Source organism: Eulemur rufifrons, chromosome 7 (genome assembly GCF_041146395.1).
Source record: "Eulemur rufifrons isolate Redbay chromosome 7, OSU_ERuf_1, whole genome shotgun sequence".
NCBI lineage: Eukaryota > Metazoa > Chordata > Mammalia > Primates > Lemuridae > Eulemur > Eulemur rufifrons.
The window spans coordinates 280,030,282-280,057,012 of record NC_090989.1 but is presented as its reverse complement, the minus strand read 5'-3'; the positions used below and the strand labels follow the sequence as shown (position 1 = coordinate 280,057,012).

General features: G+C 54.8%; 1 protein-coding gene across 3 annotated transcripts; it reads right to left on the bottom strand.

Moving 5' to 3' along the window:
* Nucleotides 1-1,070: 1,070 nt before the first annotated feature.
* Nucleotides 1,071-24,054, bottom strand: MIGA2 (mitoguardin 2). Of its 3 annotated transcripts, none has more exons than XM_069474746.1 (16): nucleotides 23,999-24,054; nucleotides 21,155-21,393; nucleotides 20,084-20,294; nucleotides 17,479-17,591; nucleotides 16,469-16,586; nucleotides 15,978-16,108; nucleotides 11,995-12,112; nucleotides 10,659-10,759; nucleotides 9,984-10,099; nucleotides 8,962-9,034; nucleotides 8,648-8,734; nucleotides 4,926-5,024; nucleotides 4,560-4,694; nucleotides 3,796-3,849; nucleotides 3,102-3,218; nucleotides 1,071-2,888 (listed from the first exon to the last, which is right to left on the bottom strand). In XM_069474746.1, the coding sequence occupies exons 2-16, from the start codon at nucleotides 21,248-21,250 to the stop codon at nucleotides 2,682-2,684; spliced, it is 1,776 nt and encodes a 591-aa protein (XP_069330847.1). In that variant the 5' UTR covers nucleotides 21,251-21,393; nucleotides 23,999-24,054; the 3' UTR covers nucleotides 1,071-2,681. The 3 variants fall into 3 exon arrangements, with proteins under 3 accessions (XP_069330847.1, XP_069330846.1, XP_069330848.1); XM_069474745.1 differs by lacking the exon at nucleotides 23,999-24,054 and adding an exon at nucleotides 23,671-23,753; XM_069474747.1 differs by lacking the exon at nucleotides 23,999-24,054 and having other exon boundaries at nucleotides 20,150-20,294; nucleotides 21,155-21,317.
* Nucleotides 24,055-26,731: the final 2,677 nt, after the last annotated feature.

Sequence of the window (26,731 nt, the reverse complement as noted above, 5' to 3'; positions counted from 1 at the left end):
TTATTTTTAACATCTATCTGCTTGCTTAAGGGTTTAGGGGTGAAGTACATGTCTGAAAACTTCTCTAAAACATTCTGGAAAAGAAATATGTGAAATAAATATGACAAAATGTTAACTGCTAACTAGAGGTGTTGGTTTTATGGGTGTTCTTTATATGTTTTTTTCCAACTTTTCTGTACATTTCAAACAGTTTTCTTTAATGACCTTTCAAATAAAACTTGGGCTTTCCAACTGCCCATGAAGACATCTGGGCCGGGCGCGGTGGCTCATGCCTGTAATCCTAGCACTCTGGGAGGCCGAGGTGGGTGGATTGCTCAAGGTCAGAAGTTCGAGACCAGCCTGAGCAAGAGCGAGACCCCGTCTCTACTAAAAATAGAAAGAAATCATCTGGCCAACTAAAATATATATAGAAAAAATTAGCCGGGCATGGTGGTGCATGCCTGTAGTCCCAGCTACTTGGGAGGCTGAGGCAGTAGGATCGCTTGAGCCCAGGAGTTTGAGGTTGCTGTGAGCTAGGCTGATGCCACGGCACTCACTCTAGCCCGGGCAACAGAGTGAGACTCTGTCTCAAAAAAAAAAAAAAAAGACATCTGAAGACTGGGCAGGCTCGGACCTGCTCGCTCCCACCTATGCTGGCCTCTCCCCTGGCTCTCATGGCTCAGGCGGTTACAGTAACAGCCTTTCGGCCTGTGAATCTGTACCCCTGGCCCAGTCCAATGCCTACATTTTACAGATGTAGAAACTGAGGCCCAGAGAGAAGCAACGTCCCTAAGGTGGTGCCTGGGCTGGATCCACACCCAGGCTGCCTGCCTTGCATCTGTGCCCTGAGTGAAGCGCTGGCCACTCCCCCTTCTTCACCCCCACCACCAGGGCCCTCCCTGCCCAGTGACATGTGGACCCTGTCAGGCTGCCAAGTGGGCTCCGTCCCCACCAGGCTCCTCCTGACCTTTGTCCTCCTGGAGCCTCCACCCTCTGCACCCCAGAGAACAGGTCCCCTGCTCTGGCCCAGAAGCAAACGGCCACCCACATAACCAACAACATGGCCAAATGGAAGGAAATCGTTCAAATCATTTATTTGACTCGCAGCCGATGCACACGCTCTATCGTACAAAAGGTGGAAGCTGCAACAAATCGAGTGCTGCAGGCGGTGCGTGATGACGTGTAAACAAGGACAAGATAAAAATGCCACTTCTGTGCGATTCGGGAGCAAATCAGGGTGGGCCAGGCCCAATATTACATTCACAGCGAGGGGTAAGTGCAAATGAACGGAATGTCCGGATGGAGGGGAAGAGGGTGCGGGGGTCCCTACTGCTCAGTCAGGAGGCTGCTCCCTCTGGGCACTGGTCTTGGAGGTGCCCGCGGGTCCTGTGGCCTGGGGACCTGGCCCCGAGATGATGAGCCACACCCAGCATCACCCCTCATCCCCTCCCCTGGTGTGCCCGCCCTCTCACCCCTGGGACGCCTTTCCCATTGGGGCAGAGGGACTGAGGTGTGAGGAGCCCACCCTCTAACTCCAGGGTATGGAGAGCCAGGACGGGGAGTCTGTTTCTCCTGCAGGTCTCAACCTGGAAAGGGACAGAACCTCAAAATAAAGTGTTAAGGCAATAAATAAAACTTCCCAACTCGGGGAGAAAACCCTCTAAGAGTGAGTCTGCAGGGCTGATGGGAACCCTGCGGGGTGGGGACATGGCTGCAGGGACAAATGCTAACTAGACTCTGTCAGCAGGACCAGCAGAGGCTCCACACCCCTCCATGGTTCCGAGAGCATTTGTGTGTTGAAGGCAAAGTGCCAGGCAAAGTTTCTTGTCCTCCTGAGGGGCGGGGAGCTGGTCCAGCCACATACATCCTCTGACCTCTCCAATGTGGTCCCTGGCCTGGGTGACCCCTGGTCAGAGCCCCCAGCTCAGAGCCTAGCACCGCCCAGGGAGTTCCGGGCTCACGGAGGGAGGTGGAGGGGGATGGACCTGTCCACCCCACCTCCTCTCATCTTTGGTGGTGGCAGAGGTGGGAGAGGAAATGACAGTCTTTGGCAGGGTAAGGGAATGTTTGAAGGTCCTGGTTTGGTGCTTGGGTTTGTCAAGGGCCCAGTCCCAGAGGAGACATGAGCACAGGGAGAAGGCCCACCTCTGTCCCACCTCAGGATGGCCCAGGCCCGCTGCCCACCAAAGCACTCCCACTCTGCCTCTCTGGATTTGCAAACTCTCTAGGGAGGTGGCCGGGGTGCAGAGGCCACCAAGACTGGTGAGCCGGGTGCCTGGATTCTGAGGCTGTGCAGCCGCGGGTGGCTTCTAGCTCAGGACACCATGGCCTTCACCACAGAGCTCTGGCCCCATCCTTCACCTCCACCCTCCCAGGCCCCTCATAGCAGCCCTCAGGTGATGGGAGCCAATGAGTTGGGTCCCAAACCCAGGGCATCCCAGCTCTGCCTGCCTCGACTCTCCACAACACCTTCCTCTCCCTCAGGCCCTGCTGGCCACTGGTCGGGCCTCTGCTTCCCCCAGGGACCTCTGAGGGCAGTCAGGTGGGCCTCTAGGGGCTCTGTGCCTCTCAACAGAAATTCGTCCCCTGGGCCTTGGCGCTTCCCAGATGATGGGGGTCAGGGCAAGGTCAGAACAAGTGCCCTTGGTCACTGCAGCTGGATGCCAGCCCAAAAGAAGGGAGGCGGCCTTCTCTGTGCCCCTCTACTGCAGCTCCCCCAGGGGCCCGTTCTCTCGGGGCAGCTCCCCATTCAGGCCAATACTGCTGGCCACCGGGGCCCCCAAGTAGCCCAGCAGGATCTCACTGCGGCGCCGGGACAGCTGCAGGATGTCGTCTGCCAGTGCCAGCACCGACGTGTAGCGCACGTTGTCCAGGTCGAACATGTCCCTCAGGTACTGCACAATCTGGTGCTGGGGGTGCAGGGCTGGCATTGGGCCTGGCCCAAGCCCCTGTTGCCCCATAAAGTCCCTGAGACCCTCAGAGCCCCACTCCATCCTCGGGTTCCTCCCCTCCTGGGGCTTCCCCTGGACCCACCTGGGCCCCCACTGCACTCCTGGCATCTGCCAGGGCTCCCGTGCCTGGGACAGGGCAGGGCCGGGAAGAATGGGAGCCACCGAGTTTACCTTGAAGAAAGCACAGACTTCAGCGAGCTGGGGCTTGGGTCCAAGGAAGCCAAAGGCTAGGACAGGGCTCACATGCTCCGATACGGAGTAGAAATGGGAGATGAAGCCATCGGGCACCTGTGGTGGGTGGCAAGGCTAAGGGACCAGCTGCAGCCAGGGGAGGCCGAGGGCCACCAGGCTCTGGGGGTCATACAAACCAGAGGCTTTGGAGGTAGACCCTGCTGGTTCATGTTCTTGCTAGATGACCCTAGGCAATGACGCAATTCAAAGGCCCTGTTTTCACATCTACAGACAGGGTAACCGCAGGGCTGTAGTGACAACCATGAGACCATGGTGGGCTCAGCAGGAAGTGCCAGGAGCACAGGGCAGCGGCAGCAGCTGCACAGCCCAGATAGTGCAGCCACGGCTGCCTGGGAGCGCAGATAGCAGTGACCGGAAGGGCAAACGGCGGGAGGGGTGGTCTCTGCCTGCCCAGGGGCATCCTGCCACCCAGCCAGACGCCTCCACCCCATGGCAGTGCCCCTCCTCCCTCGGAGGATGCCCTTTCCCCTATTCTGACTCCTCAGACATTTCCCGACAGCCCCCTCCTGTGCCGGGCATGGAGGGAGCTCCTGGCTGAGGGAGAGGCAGGTCAGGCGGCCCTGCCGTGAGTGATGGAAGGTGCCGGGGGCCGGGGCTGAGCAAGGCCACTCACCATCAGCAGCCTCCTCTTGGCTTTCAGGACCGACCAGCAAGCAGTGGCCAGGGCCTAAAACAAAGATGGGCCCCCACCCTGGTGTCAGCACAGGCTAGGCCCACAGCCCCTCCCCGCCACCAGCCCAGGACCAAGCCCTTCTCCCCAGCTCAGCCCCCAGCAGGAAGATGGTGCTGGTGCCGGAGCTCTGCTGCTTCCCTCCCCCAAATTTGAATCTTGACTCTAACTCTCACTGCTGTGTGTCCCTAGCCATGGATCTTCTCTGAGCCTCAGTTTCCTCCTCTGTAAAATGGCCACGACACAGCACTCCCACCTCATTTGGAGGTTGTGGAGCGCAGTGCGTACCACCTGTACACTCCCCAGCAGAAGCCCTGCCCTGGGCAGCTGCTGAGTATCCCTGTGCTGGGCTCTCTCCTGCTTTGTGCCTGATTTTTTGTTCTGTGTATTTTAACTTGACTTAATAGGATGCATTAAAATTGAATAGAATTAATACCAGCACAGGATGAGCAGAAACCCTCTTCCTGGGGAGGAAGAAAATGCAAACCATTGTGTTGGTTCTAAACCAGGGCTGAGGGCAGCAAAGGAGCACCCTGGTGGCCTGTCCAGAGCAGGAGCCCATCCCCCAGGCCCAGCAGCCCCAGAGCTGGGGCGGGGGATGGGCTGTGGGGCAGCCCTGGTGCCAGAGCTAGGGATGGGGGAGCGGGGCCAGGTGAGCATGCAGGGTTACATGTGCGTGCGCGTCTGGGATCAGGGCGGTGACCCACCGTCTCCTTGAAGCTATCCGACAGCCAGCGGTTCCTCAGAACAGCAAGCACCGAGGACGGGGGATTCTCCAGGTCCTCGAAGGCATCCATGAGGATGAAGTCAAGCACGATGTCAAAGAAGCTCATGCACACGACCTGCAAGAGATGGGACGCTTGTGCTGTGGGGCCACTATGGGGCGGGGGTGGAGCATTTCCCCAGCCTGGCCCTGGGCCAGGGCAGGAACCAGGTGACTTGAGCAGCAATAGAGCCCTCTCGGCTGCTCAGAACTGAGGTAGAGCTCAGCACGGGAGCCCCCCCCCCGCCCCCCCGACAATCTCATGTGCAAGGGAGCACAGGACGCCAGGGTTCTGCATAAACCAACTCACCCCTCGGCCCTCCAGCTCCAGCCGCGTGGTAGCCCAGGTCTCGGGCCGCAGGGCGTAGCTCAGCATCTCCTCATAGCTCTCCAGGAAGCCCTTGGGGCTCTGTGGGGAGAAACAGCCCGTGCTGGTCACAGGAGAGGCCCTAAGATCCACAAGGACAGGCTGGCCTGCGGGTGGGGGTCACGCAACACACAGCTGGGCCCTATCCCAGCAGCCACAGAGAAAACGAGGCAAGCAAGCGTCTCCTGCCCACCACAATGAGCTTCCGCAGAGAGCCAGGGCACTCAGCCACGTCCCAGGCTGCGTACGTATAGAGCACCTACTGTCTTCCAGAACATCTCACTTTGGAGGGATGCATTATGAGAATGTGAGGTTTAGAGTCACATAGAAGCAGCCAAAGATTCAAATCTCTATGACCTTGGGCCTCAGTGGAGATATGGAAGAAGCTACGGCCCCAGCCTCATAAGGCCATTCTGGGGGCGCTGATGAGCTCACGAATGTAACGCAATCAGTCCAGTCCTTGCACCTGAGCATTCAACAGGGCATGAGGGCCGGGTGCACTGGCTCACACCTGTAATCCCAGCACTTCGGGAGGCTGAGGCAGAGGATCATGTGAGCCCAGGAGTTCAAGACCAGCCTGGGCAACAAAGCAAGGCCCCCCCCCCCCCCCATCTCCAGAAAGAATTAAAAAAATTAACCAGGTGTGGTGGCATATGCCTGTAGTCCCAGCTATTTGGGAGGTTGAGACAGGAGGATTGCCTGGGCCCAGGAGTTGGAGGGTACAGTGAGCCGTGATCACGCCACTGTACCCCAGCCTGGGCAACAGAGTGAGGCCCTGTCTCAAAAAAAAAAAAAAAAAAAAAATGCATGTGACTGTTTGACTGCTGCTGCTAAGCCAGACTCTGCATAGTTCTTCACTCAGTGGGACCCTGAGAAACAGCTGGGGCTCATGACACAGTTTGCAGACATGGGTCTGCATTCATGGACGTGGAAAAGCCTCAAGTGTCAGAATCTGTGCTGAGCACGCATCGACTCACTGGATTCTTACAGTCCCGTGATGGAGTTCTGTTATTATGCCCACTCCACAGGTAGAAATACGGAGGCTCTGGGAGATCAGTGATGTTCCCGAGAGCCGGGCAGGGTGGAGCTGACACAGAACAGCACGGGAAGGTTGATGCCTTTTATGAAGCACTAGAGGCAGAGGAGATGTCAAATGGATATTCACCAAAATGCGAACAGGGTGGCAACAGGGACTACTTTTGTTTTTTGTTCTTTAGGCTTTTTTGTATGGTCTTAGTTTTTTCTACAATGAGTATGCATCATTTTATAATCTTTTTTTAAAAATTATTTTCATTAAGGTGTTTTCCTGTTTTTTTCTCTCTCTCTCTTTTTTTTTTTTTTTTTGAGACAGGGTCTCACTCTGTTGCCAGGTGCAGTGGTGCGTCATAATAGCTCACAGCAACCTCAAACTCCTGGGCTCAAATGATCCTCCTGTCTCAGCCTCCTGAGTAGCTGGGACTACAGGTGTGAACCACCACACCTGGTTAATTTTTTCTATTTTTTGTGGAGACAGGGTCTCACTCTTGCACAGGCTGGTCTCCAACTCCTGGCCTCAGGCGATCCTCCTGCCTCAGCCTCCCAAAATACTGGGATTAGAGGTGTCAGCTACCTCGCCTGGCCTATTTTCATTAAGTTTTAAAGAAAATTTACTGGGATGACTTGGGTTGTCCCTTTAACCTCCCTGAGCCTCTCTCCTCATCTGTAAACAGTGACAATCATGAAGACAAGGGCTGGCCCCTGACACCTGAGCCCATCTGACATCATCGCACAGCATCCCCGGGGCACACCCATTTACACAGAGAGAGTTGGAGAGCTTTCAGGAGGGGCCCAGTGACACAAAGTGAGAGAGTGACCCAATGCTACAGCCCCAGAGCCTGGTCACTTCCCATGGGGCCTACATCTTCCCAAACCACCTGCCTGGCAAGCCCTGCTGAGGCCACATCAGCTGCTGCTCCAGTCCCGGGGCTCAGGGCAGGCTCTGGCACTCGGGAGCTGCTACACAGCCTCCTTCATTTCTTAATGAAACAGTCCTACGCTGGGGCAGAGGCTGGAGAGAGGAGTACCCTGGAGAGTGGGCCCAACTTTTCAGCCCCTGGTACCACCTTCACCCTCCCTCCCTTGCTCACTCACTCATCCTACTGGGGAGGCCCACAGACGCCAGGCCAAGGGCCCAGGCTGGGTCAGGCCGACCTGGCTTCCAATTCCGGTTCCACCCGTCACTTGCTCAGTGACCCGGACGGCCCCTTTGCCTCGCCAGGCTTGGCTTCCTCATCTGCCAAGTGGAGACTGCAATGAGGCTCCAATGAGCTCCTGGAGGTAGAGAACCACGAGCAAAGCGCCGAGCTCACGGCTAGGGAAATGGCAGCGGCTGGGAGAATGTTTCTGGAGCACCCGCCCTGTGCTGGGCCCTGGATCGGCCACACACCTGTGCCAGGACAGTTCTGGCCCTGGCCCTCACGGAGCTCAGGAAGTGACAGGGCAACTCAGGCAGGGTGGGACGCAGGGTGAGCCCACGGGCTCTCAGGCCTCGGGGCATGAGTCAGGTGAAGATCTCCTGGGGAAAGCCACGGCCGGCCGCCGGGCACTCAGTGGACAAGTGACCGAGGAGGAGAGAGAAGAAGAGGCACTGGGGACCCTTTCAGATTCCGGTGTATGTGGGTGCTGGGGACACAGAGTTTGTCTTTTCGTTCATTAAATCCTACGGATAGTTTTTTATACTCTCTTCTATGTGTGTGTCACACTACAGCTGTCTTTAAAAAGAAAAAGGGATTGAGGAACAGTGTCGCAGGTGCCGAGACCAGCACACACAAAGGCCCAGATCGGCAGCAGGCCTGGTGTGCGCAAGAAGCCCCGGGTCCTTCAGTCGGATGGGCCAAAGCTCGGACTTTACACCAAGGGCAGCAAGAGGGAGGGAGGGTTTTAAGCAGCTGGATGGAGAGTCATATGTGGGTTTTACAACCGCTGCTCCAGCATGAGAAAAGAAAGGATCCAGAGGGGAAAGGATGTTCAAAAGCTTCACTCAAACTCATTTAAGAAAAAAAACACAAGTAGTCAAGAAACATGAAAAATTATTCAACCTCACCAACAATAAGAACCATAAAGCAGTGGATAAAATAAGAAAGATTCAAAAGGTTACTAATATCTGGTATTGGCCAAGATGTCAGGCAACATTCTCACGCCACTGGTGGGCCGTGCGTCGTTACGGCCTTGCAGAGGGCCAGCTGGCAAGACCCGCCACGTCCAGGCTCGGCCCACAGGAAACCTCATGAGGACCTAAAGAGCTGTGTGAAGGCCATTACAGCAGTGACGTCTGTGACGGTTAGAAATGAGACCCAGCCCAGATGTCCACCCATCGGGGAACTGGATAAATAACCTGACGTCTTCCACGCCATGGAATCCCGCGCAGTCGGTAAGAGCAACTCCTTGCACCGACGCGGACGGACGGATGAGATACACTGTCACGCCACAAAGCAAAGCGGCGGGACGGTAAGTAGGGCACAAAGGTTTGGACATTCAATAACAATGGTCAAGGGCCAGAGTCTACAGAACGGGGTAGGAGGAACACATATCGGACCACGGACAGCGGCCACCTCTGGCAGGTGGGGTTCAGGGGGACCGTCTGTGGTTTGCATTTCATAACTGGGCCCTACCCTGACCCCTGCTACCTTCTCAGCCTTGGTCATCAGGCCTGTCACCATCTGCCGGCCAACCTTCCCGAAGAAAAGCTGGTTACTCTTGTCTTCCAGAAGCCCCTAAGGAGTGAGGAAGGGAGGGGAATGAGCTGCCGGGCATGGCAGTCCCCCAGAGGCCATGGACAGGGCAGCACGATGAGCCGGGTAGGTGACCCCATCCACCACAGAGGGGCCCGGTGTGGAGCAGGCCTGGCTGGAGACAGGGAAGCCAAGTACACGTGCCACGGTTGTGGCCGCCCCTCAACCCCGGCTCCATCCGCCCCAAGGGGCTCCTGGACCACACCCACCTCAAAGGCCTGCCGCACACAGTGCAGCTTGGCCAGAAAGTCCTGGTCACTGTAGCAGCCCAGCAGCTCCGTCCTGAGGGAAGGACAGATAGCGTCACACCGCAGGTCCCTGCCCAGCGATGCCCTGTGGGGTCAGGTGGTGCCCTGGGTGGGGAAGTGGGAGGCTCTGGCTTCAGCCCCAGCCCTGCCTGCCCAGCAGTGTGACCTCTGGCTGGCGCCTGTCTCCCTCAAGGCCTCAGTCTCCCCTAAGCCAAAGGATGAGACCGACCGGATGCCCTGAGGACGTGCTGGCCTCCCTGGCACTGCGGGGGCAGGTCTGGTCATGGGGCAGGCCGACCAAGGGCTCCTTGAGGCCACGACCAGCCCTAAACCTTCACTGGCAAAGGACAAATGGCCAAATTGCTCCCGGATGACAGAGTACCCAGGCAGGGTTGCCACCCCCTCTGGTGCCTCTTTATCCAAATCACCACAGCTTCAACCAGAACTTTCAGGCATTTTTGGCCAGTGAACTTTTAAACACACATACTTAAATCTGCAAGCCAGGATCAAACAGCCAAGTTCTGAGTTTCGTACCGCACAGCAAGTTAACTGCAATGGCTAAGAGACCTGACCCAACCACAGTTTGGCGACTTGTTCAGGGCCACACACAACAAACTGGCAGAACCTGGAGAGAATCCAGGTCGTCTGTCCCGAGAGCCTGGGTTCTTGACCTTGGCTGTGACGGGGCTGTGTCCCGACACTGGGCTTGGGACCAGTGCCCGCGGTGTTGCTGTGTCTGGGCCCCTCTGCGAGCTTAGCACAGGTATTAACTATTGTTACTGTATTAACTATAGTCATTTGTTACTGTTATTATCGAGGGCCCTGCAGATCCTCCACGGCGGGGGTCAGCGCTGTCGCCGGCTCGCCACAGCCCTCAGGCCGCCTGGACTCACCCCAGCCAAGTCCTCACTGAGCCCCGCTGCTCCTCGACCTCCCCAGGGGGCCGGGGCTCACCCACTGCTTCCTGCGCCCCCACCGCTCACCTGAGGGTCCGGCAGGGCACTTTCCCCTCCTTCACCAGCTGCAGGGCCTCCTCATAGGCGGCAGCGGGTCTGGAGAGTGGGGTTGGGTAATCTCCCACCTGCAGGGACTCAAAGAGCTGGAGGAGGGTATAGAGGAACCTGTGTGAGCAGCGTCCCATGGGGTAGGGCACCTGCCATCAGTCCCTGGCAAGGGCCCCTCCCACAGGGAATGTCAGAGGGAACACTAGCCCAAGAGACAGGAAACCCAGGTGCGAGTCCAGCTCTGGCCCTCAGCATCCCCCTCTCCAGCGACCCTTCCCAAAGAGGCCATCTACTGGACACACGCCCATGTCCTCCCGTTCCAGAGAAGGACACCATGCCTGACACACGTGCTCACAGCAGGAGAGTAGTGGCAAGCAGCAGGCACAGCGCCTGCAGAAGGGAGCGGTCAGCGTGTGCTGCAGCCGTTAGGGCTGGGGCCTCCGCTCTCACCCACAGGATCCACAACCCCCCATTTCTCAGGCCTCCCACCCCCAGCAACCGCTCCAGGTCTCCAAGGAGCAGTACTCAGTAACTGCCACATTCTGCGACGATGGAAGGCAATGCCTTCGCTTTCCCATCACCTCGCACTTGCCCCCTGGGTCTCCACAGGAGCCCCGGCACCCACCCCACGCCCAGCTTGGTCCCCTACGTCACCTCAGTGGCAGAGAAGAAGGAATCCTCCGAGGTCAGGCTGTCTTCATCATCCGCCCGTAGCTGCAGCGAGCCCTCGGTCAAGGGCAGCATGAGGGTCCTCTCTGGGGAGAGTGGCAGGAGGGCAGAGCTGAGGCTCCGCACGGGGCTGCAGCCGCCGACGGAGGCTCCGTCTGGGGCCCATGGTGCCGACAGCGGCAAAGCTCCTACTTGCTGAGCACGTCTGCGTGAGACGCTGGGCTCACTGCCTCAAACAATCGCCTCCTGCAGTCCTCACAGCATCCTCAGGGGTGGGCAGCATTGGGTGTAGACACGAGGCCGGCAAGGGGACTCACCTAGGGTCACACCACCAGATCTGAAGAGTGATGGCCCCAGAGCTCTGCAGGGGGAGGACTGTCATGCCGTGTGGCCCTGAGCAAGTCACTTCTACTCCCTGACAAGCTGAAACTTAGCCACTGATACGAAGGGCTCAAGGGAGTCCATGGGCTACTCACTGGGTATTCCCATCCCACTGGCTCAAGGGCTGAGGGTTCCGGACCTTTGAGGACACTTACGAAAGGTCCGTCGGACAAATACGCAAAGGCCACAGATCTGTGACAAGCCCTGAAGGCCCTACCAGCCCGCTCTGCCATGTGGGGAGGCCAGAAGGGGCAGGATTCCTCTGACAGGCAAAGCCACGTTGAGGACACATGGGGAGGTCCCAGGGGATGTGTAGCCTTAGCCAAGCCTCTCTGGTTCCCAGTGTCCCACTGCTGGGGTCAGGGAGCCTGACATTTGGGAGTCTAGTAATGCCCCCAGCAAGGGCTGAGCGCGCCCAGGGAAGGGCCTGGGGGTGTCATTCGCCACAAGGGTCTGGCACACAGCAGGCCCGAAGAGGACACTGGTGTTTGGGTGGACAACTTGTGACTCCCTCTCAGTGATGTCACTTCACCTTGAGGGAGCCATAGCAGATGTCCATTCTTGGGCCTTTGGCCTGCTTTGGCTCAACTTCCACGTGAGTCATCCCACCCACCCACCGGACTGAGCCTGCAGGGAAGGGCTCAAAACAGAAGCCTGGAAGAGATGTCAGGGAGACGATGACACAGGAGCCCAAGTCCTACTCCCATGGGGATGGGACAAAGTGGGGCTGTGGACTCCTGGGGGCCCCATGCCAGCTCTGCTCCTGCCTGCCACATACAAGGGACTGCCTCAGTTTCCCCCCTGTGCACTGAGGTGCTAGACTGGAAGATTCTGGTTGTCTGACGCACTGTGGGAACCATGCCCTGGTTCTCTCATCTCTGCCCCACGTCTACTCCAGCCACCCTCGACCACCGCCCCGCCTGCTCCAGCCCCAGCTCACCAAGGTCCAGCAGCGCACCGTCAGGGGGGAAGGTGGAGCCGAACTCCTCCTGCAGGTGGTAGGCCCGGTGCAGCAGGGACTCCAGCTTCTCCGCAAACTCCCTTCGCTGCGACTCCGGCTACCGGAAACACAATGACCATCAACCCAGACCCTCCAAACTCCCCATACAGACGGCCCCTTTCCCCACCACTGACGGGGCCCCCAGGCCCTGCAGAAAGGGGAGAAGGCTCTGGGGCCCAGCAGCCAAGAGCACATGCTCCAGACCTTCACTGCCCAAGACAGGAACCACCAGCCACGTGTGCTGATTGAGCACCTGAAACCTGGCCAGTCCCAGCTGAGAGGTGCCATGAGCGTAAACACACAACAATTTCAAACACTTAGCATCAAAAGAAAATGTAAAAATATCTCAGGAATATTTTATGTCAATTACATGTTGAAATGGTCATATTTTGGATATATCAACTTACATAAAGTACAGCTGACTCTTGAAAAATGTATGGGTTAGGGGCACCAACCCCCCCACAGTTCGCTTCTGCATACAACTTCTGACTCCCCAAAAAACTTCACTACAAGTAGTCTACTGTTGACCAGAAGCCTTACTGATAACAAAAACTCAATAAACACATATTTTGTATATGTATTATATAATGCTTGCTTACAATAAAGCTAAAGAAAAGAAAATGTTATTAAGGGCTGGGCACAGTGGCTCACGCCTGTAATCCCAGCACTCTGGGAGGCTGAGGCAGGAGGACGGCTTGAGGTCAGGAGTTCAAGACCAGCCTGAGCAAGAGCGAGACCCTGTCTCTACTAAAGATAGAAGAAAAAATTAGCCAGTCAACTAAAAATAGAAACGGAAAATTAGCTGGGCATGGTGGCTCACGCCTGTAGTCCCAGCTACTTGGGAGGCTGAGGCAAGAGGATCCACTTGAGCCTAGGAGTTTGAGATTGCCGTGAGCTACGCTGATGCCACAGCACTCTAGCCCAGGCAACAGAGCGAGTCTCTGTATAGAAAAAGAAAAAAGAAAAAAAAAGAAATTATAGCAACAGAAAAATTCCTCAAAGAATACAAAGTAGTTACACATGGGCTGGCTCATACCAGTAATCCCAACACTTTAGGAGGGCAAAGTGGGAGGATCACTTGAGGCCAGGAATTCAAGACTAGCCTCGGAAACAAAGTGAGTCCCCATCTCTACAAAAAGTTAAAAAATTAGCCAGGCACAGTGGTGCACGCCTATAGTCCAGCTACTCGGGAGGCTGAGGCAGGAGAATCACTTGAGCCTGACAGTTCAAGGCTGTAGTGAGCTATGATTGTGCCACTATACTCTAGTCTGTAGGACAAGGTGAGACCCTATCTCTATAAACAAAAACCCAAAGTGGTTACGCCTGGATGAAGGGTTAAAGGCATCAATGATACTGATGACAGATCACTTACCGACTACCCACTACGAGCCAGGCCTGAATATCTGGTCCTGGAGCCCCACCCAGAGCACCAGCACTCCCGGAGCCTGAGGGCCCCTGCCCCCCACCCGGCACACAATCTTGAGCTCTTTGATCAAGACTCTGGGCTCTTCCCCCTCTTCTCTATTTCTGTAGTTTTCACTATTTTATAAGGAATATTTAATTGCTTTCACAATAAGGACAATAAGGAAAGTTCTGTAGTTTTTGGATATAGTTTTGGCAATAAAATGCACCTTGGGAAATAAGGCTGCCTCCCTCGGCACCCCTTCCCTAGCATGCTCCGGTAGGCGCCGCCTCTGTCCACACGCAGACAGAGCTTGGTGTAGCTGCAACCGCAGGCCCCGGGCGGGTTTGTAGCACGTGGGGTCCTGTACTTCACACCCCAGGGGTTTCCCCGACCTTCATGCCCCCACAGTTACAGCAGTCAAGCCTCTGAGCTCGCGTCCAGCTGCAGTGGAGGACGGGGCACCTTCAACTTGTTACTGGTTGTGCCAGGCACGTCTTCACCCTTGTTCTGCAAACTGCTTCCCAGGCGTCCGGCCACAGGGAGAAGCGGGCAGAGGAAGAAAGGCAGGTGGAGGGAGTGGGCAGAGAAATCCCCCCTTGTTCTGCCTCAGACTATATCCCACCCCTCAAAGTGGGCGCATCCCCTGCTGGTCAGCCCCCTGCCGTAGTTCTAGCTCCCACAAGACGGTGCTGGCCTGAGCTCTGGGCTCACTCCCTCCTCCGCTCCTCTCCAGCTCCTCCCTCACCTGTGCAACCAACTCCTGGATGCAAGTCCCTGTTTTTAACACCTGAAGTTGTTCCCATTTCCTGGCTAGGACCTGGCTGATTCTCCACATACTGTCAAGCAGCCAAAGAGGGGGCCCCCACCTGGCCTTGCACCAGCAGGGGTCAGGAGCTCAGGAGCTCAGGAGTTTGGGCTTATTTTCTACTTTTTCCCAATACAGAAAAGCATCAAGAATAAAACAAAAACAGTCCACAATACTGTCAACTACCTAAGCCCTACCCATAAGCAAATGCTCAAAATTATAAAAATCAAACAGAAAAGAACGGTACTGAAAAGTAGAGAAAAGTTAAATAAAAGCCTTTTCCACCTTTCCCTCCAGACCTTCTCCCCATAGACACCTGTTAAGTCCTGTGTCCATCCAGAGAAAAATAATAATAATGTAGGTATACACCAGCACTATCTACTAAGTGAACCCACGTGTCTCTAAAATTTAAACCCAAGGGGCGGGGCTGTACACACTGCTCTCCCCCTGCTTCTCTCACTCAGTTACACAGCCTAGCGATGACCCCGCAGCCCCGACAGCTTTCCTCCCTCCTCCTAATAGCTGCCGAGGATGCCAAACCCCAACTGACGGGCATTTAGTTCCCAGTTTCCTATGTTTTTATGTTTTTTTAACTGTTGTACAACAATGCTTCAATAAGCATCCATCCTAGGACATACATTTGGTGTGCTCTTTAAAAAAATTTATAATCTTGGCTGAGCACGGTGGCTCACGCCTGTAATCTTAGCACTCTGGGAAGTGGAGGCGGGAGGATCACTTGAGGCCAGGAGTTCAAAACCAGCCTGAGCAAGAGTGAGACCCCGTCTCTACTAAAAATAGAAAAATTAGCCGGGCGTACTGGTGTGTTCCTGTAGTCCCTGCTACTAGGGAGGCTGAGGCAGGAGAATCGCTTGAGCGCAGCAGTTTGAGGCTGCTGTGAGCTATGATGACACCACTGCACCCTAGCCAGGGTGACAGAGCAAGACTGTCTCCAAAAAAATAAAATTTTAATTTTAGCTTTTTAACTTTATTTTTCTTTCCTGATATTGAAATAATAAATATTCAGTTGGATGGTGCCCAAAACAAAGTATACAGAAAAATCAAAGGCCCCACCATCCAATCCGCTCTGCACAGGTCCTCCTCCCTGCAGTCTTTCAGGAATGCACGTGTCCTTCCAGAGTCGACATGAGGGCGTCACTATCCTCACACCTTTGTTTACTGAGGAATTCCCAAGTGCCAGGCACTGTGCTAAGCATGCGACACAAATCGTTGTATTTAATTTGGGGGTTTTTTTTGTTTTTTAAAAGACAGGGTTTCACTCTGTCACCCAGGCTGGAGTGCAGTGGCGTCATTACAGCTCACGGCAGCCTCTAACTCCTGGGCTCAAGCAATTCTCCTGCCTCAGCCTCCAGGGTAGCTGGGACTGTAGGTGTGCACCACCACACCTGGCTAATTTTTTCTATTTTTAGTAGAGACAGGGTCTCGCTCTTGCTCAGCCTGGTCTCGAACTCCTGACCTCAATCAAGCAGTCCTCCCCACTCAGCCTCCCAAAGTGCTAGGATTACAGGTGTGAGCCATCTCGCCTGCCCTGTTTTACTTAATTTAAATAATAGCCTTATAGAGGGAAACATGACAGTTCCAGGGGATAAGACGCTTGCTAGTAGCAGCAAGGGCTGGCCGCCCCCTCTTTCAAGCTACCAACCTTCTCCCACGGCGTGGGGGGTGGGGCAGGAAACACAGGGGAAGACCACCTACCTCAGAGAATGGCTCTGAAGCAGTCTCCGGGTTCCTGAGGCTGTCCCCCGGGGTAGGTGTGCTGTCCCCTCTCTGGCCCACGCTCAGCGCCTGTTCCCACTTCTGCAGAGCCTCCTCGAACAGCTCCATGCCTGAACACAGGTGGAGAGAGAAGAGAGAGTCAGGCCCCCCCAGTCTCACTCAAGAGAGGGGCTTAGAATGCGAGGAGGCAGGAGGGCCCTGAAGGACAAGAACGGGACAGGACCGTGTAGCAGGGGCTGGATCACTTTTTCAGGGCTGGTCAGTTTTCAGGCCTTCATTCAGACCAGATTTGTTCCTGGACACTGTCCGCTGTCCAGAAATGGCTAAAAACCACTGAATAAGGGGTTTAGGGCAGAACAGGGGGCGGGGGGCAAAGCAGCATCCGGAGAAGTCACCTGAGCTCAGGCTCCCGGGAGGAAGCCATTCCTGCCGCCCACCCTGCCCGAGGCCAGGGCGCCTCCTGTCCGCACCTTGCATGTAGAGGCTCTCAGCGTTGCCCTCGCTGGTGGTCAGAGACTCCTCCATCCCTCTGGCATCCCACGGTCCTGAGCATGCAGCCGTGGGGCTGGATGAGTTCGCAGCCACCATCTGGGCACGGATCAGTGCAGGGACAAAGAGTGAAGCTGTCCCAGATTCTCTGCAGGACCCCCTGAGACCTCCCCACTGCCTGATCATATGCCTGGCGCCCTCTCCACATGCCATCCCTGAGCTAGCCCTGGCCATAGAGGCCACACCCTAAGAACCACCTGGACCCACAAACTCCAAGTAAGTGCCCATGCCTCACGGAAGAAAGACCAAAGCCAATGCCAGGCCAGGAAGCAGCAGCCTCCTGCAAACCCGCCCTGAGCCCCTCTCCTGGCCAGTCTTCTCTGCTCCCGGCTGTGAGGCTCCCTACTGTTCAGGCAAGGGAGACAGACAGTTCTCGTTATGTGCGGGCCAGGCAGGGCCCTGGCTGTCCCCCACGCCTCTCATCCACCATCGACCACGCTGTGGGCTCTCATAGGACAAGAACCATCTCTTGCTTGTCCCTGTGTCCCCAGGGCAGGGCCTGGTTCAGAGCTGGGACTCGGTGCTTGCCGAATGAACTAATAACTACATGAGTGAATGAACCGAAAACCACTCCCCAGGAAAAGACAATCTTCTCTGCATCACAGTTATCTCCACGTCCCCAGCGCCCGGCAGAGGCCCTGACACAACCCAGGAGTGTCGAGCAAATGAATATGTCCTTTCACAGACACGTAACTTCCCCAAGAGACCAGCAGTGAGTGTCTCTCTTCTGCCCCATCCACCTTGTTCCCCCCAGTGCCTGGCACAGGAAGGAATCAGTGACAGTCTCTGAGAGCCTGCGCGGATAGATGAGTGAAGGAGAATGAAGGAATGAATGAAACCTCTTCTCCGCTCTCCCTACCAGTCCATAAGCTTCCCAAGGGCAGGGTCCTCAGGAAGGGCTGGGCCCAGTGCCCCGCTCCCCGCTGCTCACCGAGGCCACGCTGTGGGAGGAGCCTGAGTGCTTGCTGGGCTCGATGGAGGAAATGCCGCTGAGTGTGTCATTGCTCTTGCTGCTGGGGCTCTGCACCCTCCGGCTGGCGTAGCCTGTGGGGACAATGGAGGGCAGGGTCACACAGATGTCTCATCTGGCCATTGTACAGATGCCCCAGCCACCCTCCCTTCCTCCTTATCTGGGAACCTGTCCTAAGTTGGGGTAATGGCAGAGCCCCCCGAGTAGGTGCATGGAGCCCCTCCTTACTGTCCTGCTCACTGCCACATCTCTGTCACCCAACACAGGGCCGAGTCCAGAAGAGGGACCCAGATCTGCCAGATAGGCCGAGAATGAGGTCCGGCTACTTCCTTGCCTCCTTAGCCTCCCTGGGCTGTTGACTGAGGAGCTGGTTTCGGATTCTCCTTCCAAAAGAGATTTGAGGCAACAACTTTTTAAAATACACAAAAGAAAGCCAGGCAAGGTAGCTCATGCCTGTAATCCCAGCACTTTGGGAGGCTGAGGTGGGAGGATCACTTGAGGCCAGGAGTTTGAGACCAGTCTTGGCAACATAGTGAGACCTCATCTCTACAAAAAATAATTTAAAACATTGGCCAGGCATGGTGGCACAGGCCAGTAGTCCTAGCTACTTGGGAGGTTGGGGTGGGAGGATTCCTTGAGCCCAGGAGTTTGAGGTTACAGTGAGCTATGATCACACCACTGCACTCCAGCCTGGGCAACACAGTGAGACCCTATTTCTAAAAAAATACATTAATTATGGCCAGATGTGGTAGCTCACACTTTGTAATCTGAGCATATTGAGGAGGGAAGATTGCTTCAGGCCAGGAGTTCGAGACCAGCCTGGGTAACATAACGAGACCCTGGCTCTACACAAAAAAAAATTTTTTTAAATACACAAAAGATTTTTTTTTAAGTGAGAAAAGCAGGGAAGAGAAAATAGGTGACACGAGAGATATGGGGGGAGAACCGCGCACACAGCTGGAGGCTGGGCAGAATGGCTCCGGGTTTCCCAGGGGCCAACTCAGTGGCAAAGTCAGCTGCCTGAGCATTGCCCAGCCTTATTCCACATTCATCTTCTTTTCTACCTTTTTTTTTTTTAACAAAGCACTGATGGAGTGACCACTTCAGTCTAAAGACTTCTTTTTCTAAGTGTAAAGATAAAACTTCCCTTTTGCAATGATAATTCACAATTAGAATTTATTTTCACAGGAGACTTTGCTTCTTTTTTTTTTTTGAGACAGAGTCTCACTCTGTTGCCCAGGCTAGACTGCCATGGCATCAGTCTAGCTCACAGCAACCTCAAACTCCTGGGCTCAAGCGACCCTCTTGCCTCAGCCTCCCAAGTAACTGGGACTATAGGCATGCACCACCATGCCTGGCTAATTTTTTTCCTATATATTTTTAGTTGTCCAGCTAATTTCTTCCTTTTTTTTTTTTTTTTTAAGACAGAGTGTCGCTTTGTTGCCCTGGCTAGAGTGAGTGCCGTGGTGTCAGCCTAGCTCACAGCAACCTCAAACTCCTGGGCTTAAGCGATCCTACTGCCTCAGCCCCCCGAGTAACTGGGACTACAGGCATGAGCCACCATGCCCGGCTAATTTTTTTCTATATATATTTTAGTTGGCCAGATAATTTCTTTCTATTTTTAGTAGAGACAGGGTCTCACTCTTGCTCAGACTGGTCTCGAACTCCTGAACTCAAACAATCCACCCGCCTCGGCCTCCCAGAGTGCTAGGATTACAGGCGTGAGCCACCACGCCCGGCCTAATTTCTTCCTATCTTTAGTAGAGACGGGGTCTCGCTCTTGCTCAGGCTGGTCTCGAACTCCTGAGCTCAAACAATCCTCCCACCCTAGCCTCCCAGAGTGTTAGGATTACAGGTGTGAGCCAGACTTTTGCTTCTTAAAACAAATTTCTCCCAAGATGAGAGCCCGGGAAGGTAAGAACTCCTTGCCTTGGAAAGAAATTGAGACAACATCCAATGTGGCACACACTGGGTGTCTGCATCGCAAGATTAACAGGAGCTGTAAGAGTTTTTTAAAACCACACCAGCAGCCACAAAACAGATCAGTGGTGACCAGGAGTGGGGGCAGAAGAGACAGGTGATAGAACGGTTCCTGATTATGGGGGTGGTTACATGACTACATGTGTGTCAAAGCTCATAGAACTGTACATTAAAAAGCATGACTCTTACTGCACGCAAATTAAACCTCAATTTCTAAAAGAGAAGGGGATAAAAGGAATGCTGTGTGGTTCAAGAACTACATGGCCCTTCCATTTCTTAGCCTAGGAGAACGTCCTTCCCCAGAACAAGGAGCCTCCCCTACCAGCCCCCCGAGGACCTGGATACCCCCAAAGGGTGCTCAGATGATGAGAACAACCAGAACCACCACCACCCCCTGGACATCCAGCTGCATCACCCACCAAATCCTTACAACGACTCAAGGAAGGGGGTTGCACTGTCATCCTGCTCCCAGATGTGGGGAACTTGGCTCTGATACAGGAAGTCACTAGCCCAAGATCCCATAGTTAATAGTGGCCCAGCTGCACATGACCCCAGGTAAGGCCCATCCCCCCAACCTCACACCTACCTTTCTTCACCGAAGGGACCTTCCTGGCCATGAGGATAGGGAGGGGTACTGTGCCCAGCTGCTCACCTCCCCTCTCGGGGCCAACCTGCTTCTTCCTCCGCCGACGCCTCTTCAGCTGGTGGGCAGCCAGGGCCAATGCCACGGTCCCCAGAGCTGTGGCAAAGAGGACCTTGCGCAGGCCTGGTGTCAACCGCAGCTGCGAGAATGCAGACTGCAGGAAAGAGGAAGGCAGCCAGGTCACATCTCCCTAGGGAAGGACCGAGGCAGCAGAGCTGCCCCGAGAGCACCCAGGATGCAGGACACACACTGGGTGCTCAGAGTACACTTGCTGACCAGAGGCGTGACTGAGAGGCAGCCATCTCTAGAGACAGAATCTGACCAGCCTCTCTGAAACTCGGACCACAGAGACACAAAGACGGCAAAATGCCTACGCCCAGGAGATAAGCTGGGGTCCAGCAGGTGTCCCTAGCACCGCTGCTCTTGATTATAATAGCTGCAGTGAGTGAGCGCCTGCTGTGCCAGGCGCTGCGCTAGGACTTGACCTGTGGTACCTGCCTCAATCCACATCCTTTCCCAGATGCGGAACCTGAGGCTCACACAGGTTAAGACACATGCTCAAGGTGACAGAAAGAAATTGAACCCAGGTCTGCTGACCCCCATTTATTAACAACTCCTCGAGGACGATGACATTCACTCCACCCAACCACCCCCTCTGCCCACGGGACTGGGTGCCCCTTGGGTGGGACTGCATCCCACAGGGCAGAGCTTTAGGAAGCATCAAGAGTCCCAGTCAGCTGCAAACATTTGAGGTTGTCAGGGAAGGCATTACTGACCCCTTTTACAGACTGAGAAACTAAGGTCAAGAGTTCACATAGTCTTAGGGCAAAGACCAGGTTGAGGCCCCAGACTCCTAAACCAGTCCTTACTCTGCTCAAAGAAACACCAGATGCCTGGGACAGCAATAACGAGGACACAGCTTTCCTGGACGATGACAGACCCTGCGTGGAGTGTCTCAGTGTTTCATGGACCAGACGGGTAAAGAACAGGACCACAGTCCATCCCAATCCTCACCTGCCCAAACGTTGTATATAGGAACACAGGGATCTCAGCCACTGTCATGGCCAAGGCCTGGATCATGGACATGCCCTCGGTCCTCCTGAACGCCATGGCAGGGCCAGCACCCCAGGCAAGATCCCCGGGGCCAAGAGCTTCCAAGAAGAATGTCTTCAACTGGTTGCTGGCTGGGTCTCGGGCACCGTCCACAACCCAGAAGGACAGGGACACACATACCAGATAGTCCCTCCACGGAGCTAAAAGACAGATACAGACACAGAACATGAGCATGTAAGTGCACAGAAATGCGCACAAGAGTGCCCTTGGGTGATAAGGCAGGAGCAACGTCTACCTCAGGAATACTAGGCCTGGAATCAGGCCCCGCCCTCCACACCTGCCAGCAGGCAGGCGCCCGAATGCCCCACAGACAGTCTACCTGCCATGAGCCCTGGGAGTGGAAACAGTTCTGGCTTGCTGGCCCAAGAAGATGCAGGGCTTGGGAGATAGATAGGTCACTCTCAAACTTGGGGCTTTATGTCACATTTTCTTAACCTTTTTAAACCAATGGGCCATTTGCTAAATAAAAATCTCAGGCCCCAAACTAAGAATCTTTTTTTTTCCACCTCCCACAAAGCCAAGAATGTTGTATTTCCTGTGGACTGTATTATGAAAACAGCAGTGCATTTCCCCAGATAATAATAGCTACTATGCTTTATCTGTGTATTTCGTGTTGAGTTCTTTACATACATTTTCTCACTGAATCATTACAACTCTGTAAAGTAGCTGCCGTCCTCCCTAGCCCTACTCCCAATTTCCAGTGAGGAAACTGAGTCTCAGGGAGGCTGTCAGGAGTCCACAGTGACACAGCTGGTATGTGGTGGGGTGAGGATTTGGACCAAAGTTTATCGGACTCTAGACTCTGTGCTCAATGCAACCCTTTGGCGCCATTTGACATGGAGCAAGAAACAGCAGCCCCAGCAGAACCAAGGGCAGCATACCACTCCCATACTCCATTGCCCCATTCCAAGGCCAGGGAATAAGTGGCTTGATCACACATAGCCCAGACCCCAAGACCCTGCAAGGTGCTCCCCAACTGCCAGCACCAAGCCTAAGGATGCCTTCAAGGTCCCCTGGGACCTCAAGTGGAAGGAACACGCAGGCCAGGACAGACCCTGACTTTCTGGGATGGCAGCCAAAGTTGCTGAGCCAGCACAAGAAACAGCTTATCCCCAGTGAGTGGGAAGGACAGACGATCCTATCAGTCTAGCTCTAGGGCTGGGGAGGGAGGTGTGAGAGGAGGGGCAGGCAGAATAATGATCTAGGGCTAAGAGAATTGCCATGTTGCCAGGACTAGGAGACATCCTGCCAGGAGGCTAGGAATTGAGCTACATGACCTCCAGTGGTCAGGGCCTGAGTTAATACTGTAAGTCACTCTTCCGACCTCCCATCCCCACCACTCCCCCAACCCCAGCCCAGCTCAGGCCTCAGAATGAGGGAAGACAAGAACTTTAGAGGATCAGCAGCTACTATTTCCCAAGCACTTACTCCAGGCCAGACTTGGAAGGGGCTCTCCCCTAAAGGCTTTCAGTCTAGCCACTCACAGAACCCTCACGATGACCCATGTTTATCTCAAGGATGGGGAAACTATATGGCCCTGAGAGTGGAGCAACTTGCCCAAGGTCACTGTGCAAGTGGCCAAGCTGGGATGTGACCCCACCTCTGGGGGATTCCCAAGGCTGTAGTGGTGTTTCCCAGCTGCTGCCTACAACTGCCACTGCTCCCTCCCGGCCACACCTGCAGGACTTCTGGGCCCCCACGTGGAGTTACAAAGATGAGCCTGGACACATGCTCCAAGGGAGAGACAGGGCTGGGAGAGGGGTACTGAGGCCTGGTGTTCACAGGAGAGTCCAAGGCATCCCCTGCTGTCTTCACTGAGAGGAAGAGTGGCAGGGGCGAGGTAACACCACCAGCCCCCAAGACTGTTACACTCCAAAGATGGATCCAAATCCAGCCCACCCACACCCTGTCCGTCCTCCTGGTGCGACCCAGGGTCTCCACCTCTTCTCCACAATAAAAGCCTATGGCAATTCCTCCCACCAAGCAGACGCTTCTAATGCAGTGCAGGGCCTGGCCCCACCTGGGCAGCCACTTCTCCTGCCCTACAACCTCAAGTGGACACCTCATTGCATCCCCACCACAGCATTTACAACCTGTGCATTTACAATTCTCAGCCTGGATTCTCAGGCTTTCCAACCCAGGCAATCCTCCCCGCCCCCGGACGACCCAACTTATGACTGTGGCCTGAGCACCGGCTCATTTCGCCTTGATCCCAGCAGTATCCCCAGCCAGGCACTTCCCTGGGCCTTCGCTGCCCGGTCGCCTGTTCTTCCTATCCTGGACACCTCTCCCGTCCCACTCGCCGGGCATTGGGCATTCCCGCAAGTTACTCATTCCACCCCGGACGTCTTCTTGCGCAGCCCCGGGTCAAGCCCCTTGCTTTCTTGCCCCGACCCCATAGCATCCTTGAGGATCACCCAAGTACCCTCTGACATTGCCCACAGTCGGCACACCTTCTCCTTCCATCCCGGGTACTTTCCCAGCCCGGGTTCCAGTACCTGCACCCCTGCTCCAAGCCTCGCAACGTTCCAGGCCGGGGCAACTCCTCCCGGATCCACATACCTTCTCATTCCACCCCTAAGAAAGGCATCCTCGCGCGCCGCCCTCAGCCCGGGCAGCTACTCATTACAACCTAGGCACTTTCCGGGTCCAGCTGGCCCGGACACCTGCAACCGCCCAGTCCCCTGCGCAAACCTCAGTCTCAGGCCCCGCCGCCTGAGGGGCTCAGCCCGGGCCGCCACTCACCCGGGATCCCATCGCTGCGGAAGGACAGCGTCTCCTTCCCCCGCGGCCGCGCAACCAAACCCTTGGCCGCCGGAGGGCGGGACCTCGCGCCGGGCCTACCCTTCTCTGGCCAATGAACGTCGCCGAACTTCTCCGAGCCTCTACCCCCTCTGGCCGATCGAGCTGGTCACGTGACCAAGATGTCCCGCCCCCTAGTGCGGTTGAGGCGCGGAAGTGGTCTCTCGTCTTCTACGATTGGCCATGGGGATTAAATTGACACGAGCGGCTGAGTGAGGCGGGGCCGCTCTTAAACAGGCTGAGGCGGAGCAGTCAGGCTTCCAAAGGGCTTTCTGAAAGGAAGCTCGGCGGTGTGAGCTGTCCTCTTTGCCTCCCCTGCCCCTCACGGTCCCCACACGGACAAATCCTTCCCGCTCTCCAAGCGCCCATTTTCAGATGCCTCCGCCTCTGACTTCCCACAGCATCCTCTCAAACAGTTGCCATTCTCCTCCGTGTTCTGGAGTTGGCGAAAGCGCGCGGTCGCCCCTACGAGACATTGTTTCCCGGAGAGCCCGAGTCCAGAGCGTTCGATTCTCACCACCGAGCTGTGCCGACACCAAGTACTGGGCTTGGAATCGGGGAGACCCGAGGTGGAATCAAGTTCTGCCACTTCAGCTCTCTGGAACTCACCCTCCTGCAAGGTGAAGGTGGAACGGTGTGGCAGCCCTTTCGTAACTGCAAAGGGCTGGGCACAACTCCGTTTTAAAATTATACTTATCGTAAAGTCACTGAGAAAAGAAAAATAGCTCAGAGCAGTCTGAGCTATGTGAGGTATGCAAAACTTATCATGCCCAGAGAGACAGGGCAATGGGACTTCAGTCACGCTCCCGTGCCAAGGGACAATAGTTTAAAGGCATTTTGTTCCTGGCTAGCTGCCTCGCCCCTTATGTTCATGTTCCTGGAATTTGTTGTTTTTGTTTTTTAATTAGAGACAGGGTCTTGCTCTGTTGCCCTGCCTGTCATGGGCTCAGGACATTTTGGCTGTTGCTTTTATTTCTTTTTTATTTTTTTTCCTATGGAGTATATTGAATATTGATGGCTGTTGTTTTTAGAAAAACTGCAATAGCCAAGTGGAAAAGTAGCTAAATAGGTGAATATTTGAACTGGTATAGCTATTAGATCAGTGCTACCTAGCACCTACTGTTGCACTCTGTGTCCCCTTTATCCTGGGACTCATCACCTGATATGTTATATATTTGTCTGTCCATGAGGGGAGGACCCCTTGCTTTGTTAACTGGTGCATCCCTGGTGCCTATCACAGTGCCTGGCACATACGAGGTACTCAGTGTGGGTTACTGAATTAATGAATGACTGAAAATAGAACTATATTGATATACGGTTGTTGGAAAGGATATGGCTGGATGCTGGCTAAATGAATGATATGGTCAGCTATAGATAGGTACTGGTAAATAAGTCAATGATCAATACAGACAAATAGAAACACATAATGAACACATAGAAACACAAAGAGAAACACAGAGTTGATGGATTTCAGGTGTGAGAATGACATGAAAGTCGATGGCTCCATAAACATCATAAATCACCAGTGGTTCCGAACTGGTTGGTTGTTCTGACATTAAATCACCTGGGAGCTTTCAAAACCCCACCTGCCTGGCCACTACCTGCACTGAGAGAACCAGGGCTGGGAGGGGGACCAGACTCTGGATTTTGAACAAGCCCCCAGTGACTTGAAGCTCACCCTGCACAGAAGGCTGGGGTGGGTGATGGAGAACTGGGGTACGTATAGGGAGATGAACAAAGTCAGGGAGGAGCAGGTACCAGCTCAGGAGCAGAGCTCTCCACTGGGTTAAAAGAGGAAGGCCAGAGGTGGAGAGCAAGGAGAAGTGAAAACTAGTAAAAAAAAAGTCCCCTCCCAAGCCAGAAGGGAAGGTGGTGGAGGCCAGAAGTATCTACAGATCGTCCCTAGCATGTTTAGGGCTCTGAAGAGCTGGGTTCAAGGTCATCACATGTCTATACCCCCAGGGCAGCTCATTCCCTCCACTCTGGCACCAACCTGACCTTTGACCTCCTCTGCCCAGACCCAGAGCTCCCTTCCTTCCCCTGACCCCTCTGCATACCCTCCCCCAACTTTGAGAAGTCAGAGGGCTTCCCAGGATGACAAAGAGCCCTTCCAGTGGGGGAGGGTGCATCCCCAGCTGACCTGTCTCAGGCTCAGTTGTGTCACCAGGGTCAGGGGCAGAAGTAGAGGGAGAGAGGTCAGGGAGGGAGCCCCAGGGAAATAGAGGCAGAGAAGCAGGGAGAAGAGGAAGGAGGGTGCAGATAAAGGGAGAAGGAGCTGAAGTGGCACAAACAGGGAGAGGCAGGGGGACATGGGCCAGGGAGGAGCAGGCCAGAGAGGCCATGTAGAGACCTCCACAGCAGGGCCACTATAGTTAGCAGTAATGTATATTTCAAAATTGCTGAGAGGGTAGATTTGAAATGTTCTTACTGCTAGGCGTGGTGGCTCATGCCTGTAATCCTAGCACTCTGGGAGGCTGAGGCGGGAGGATCATTTGAGCTCAGGAGTTCGAGACTAGCCTGAGCAAGAGCGAGACCTCCGTCTCTACTAAAAAAATAGAAAGAAATTAGCTGGACAACTAAAAATATATAGAAAAAAATTAGCTGGGCATGGTGGTATGTGCCTGTAGTCCCAGCTACTTGGAAGGCTGAGGCAAGAAGATCGCTTGAGCCCAGGGT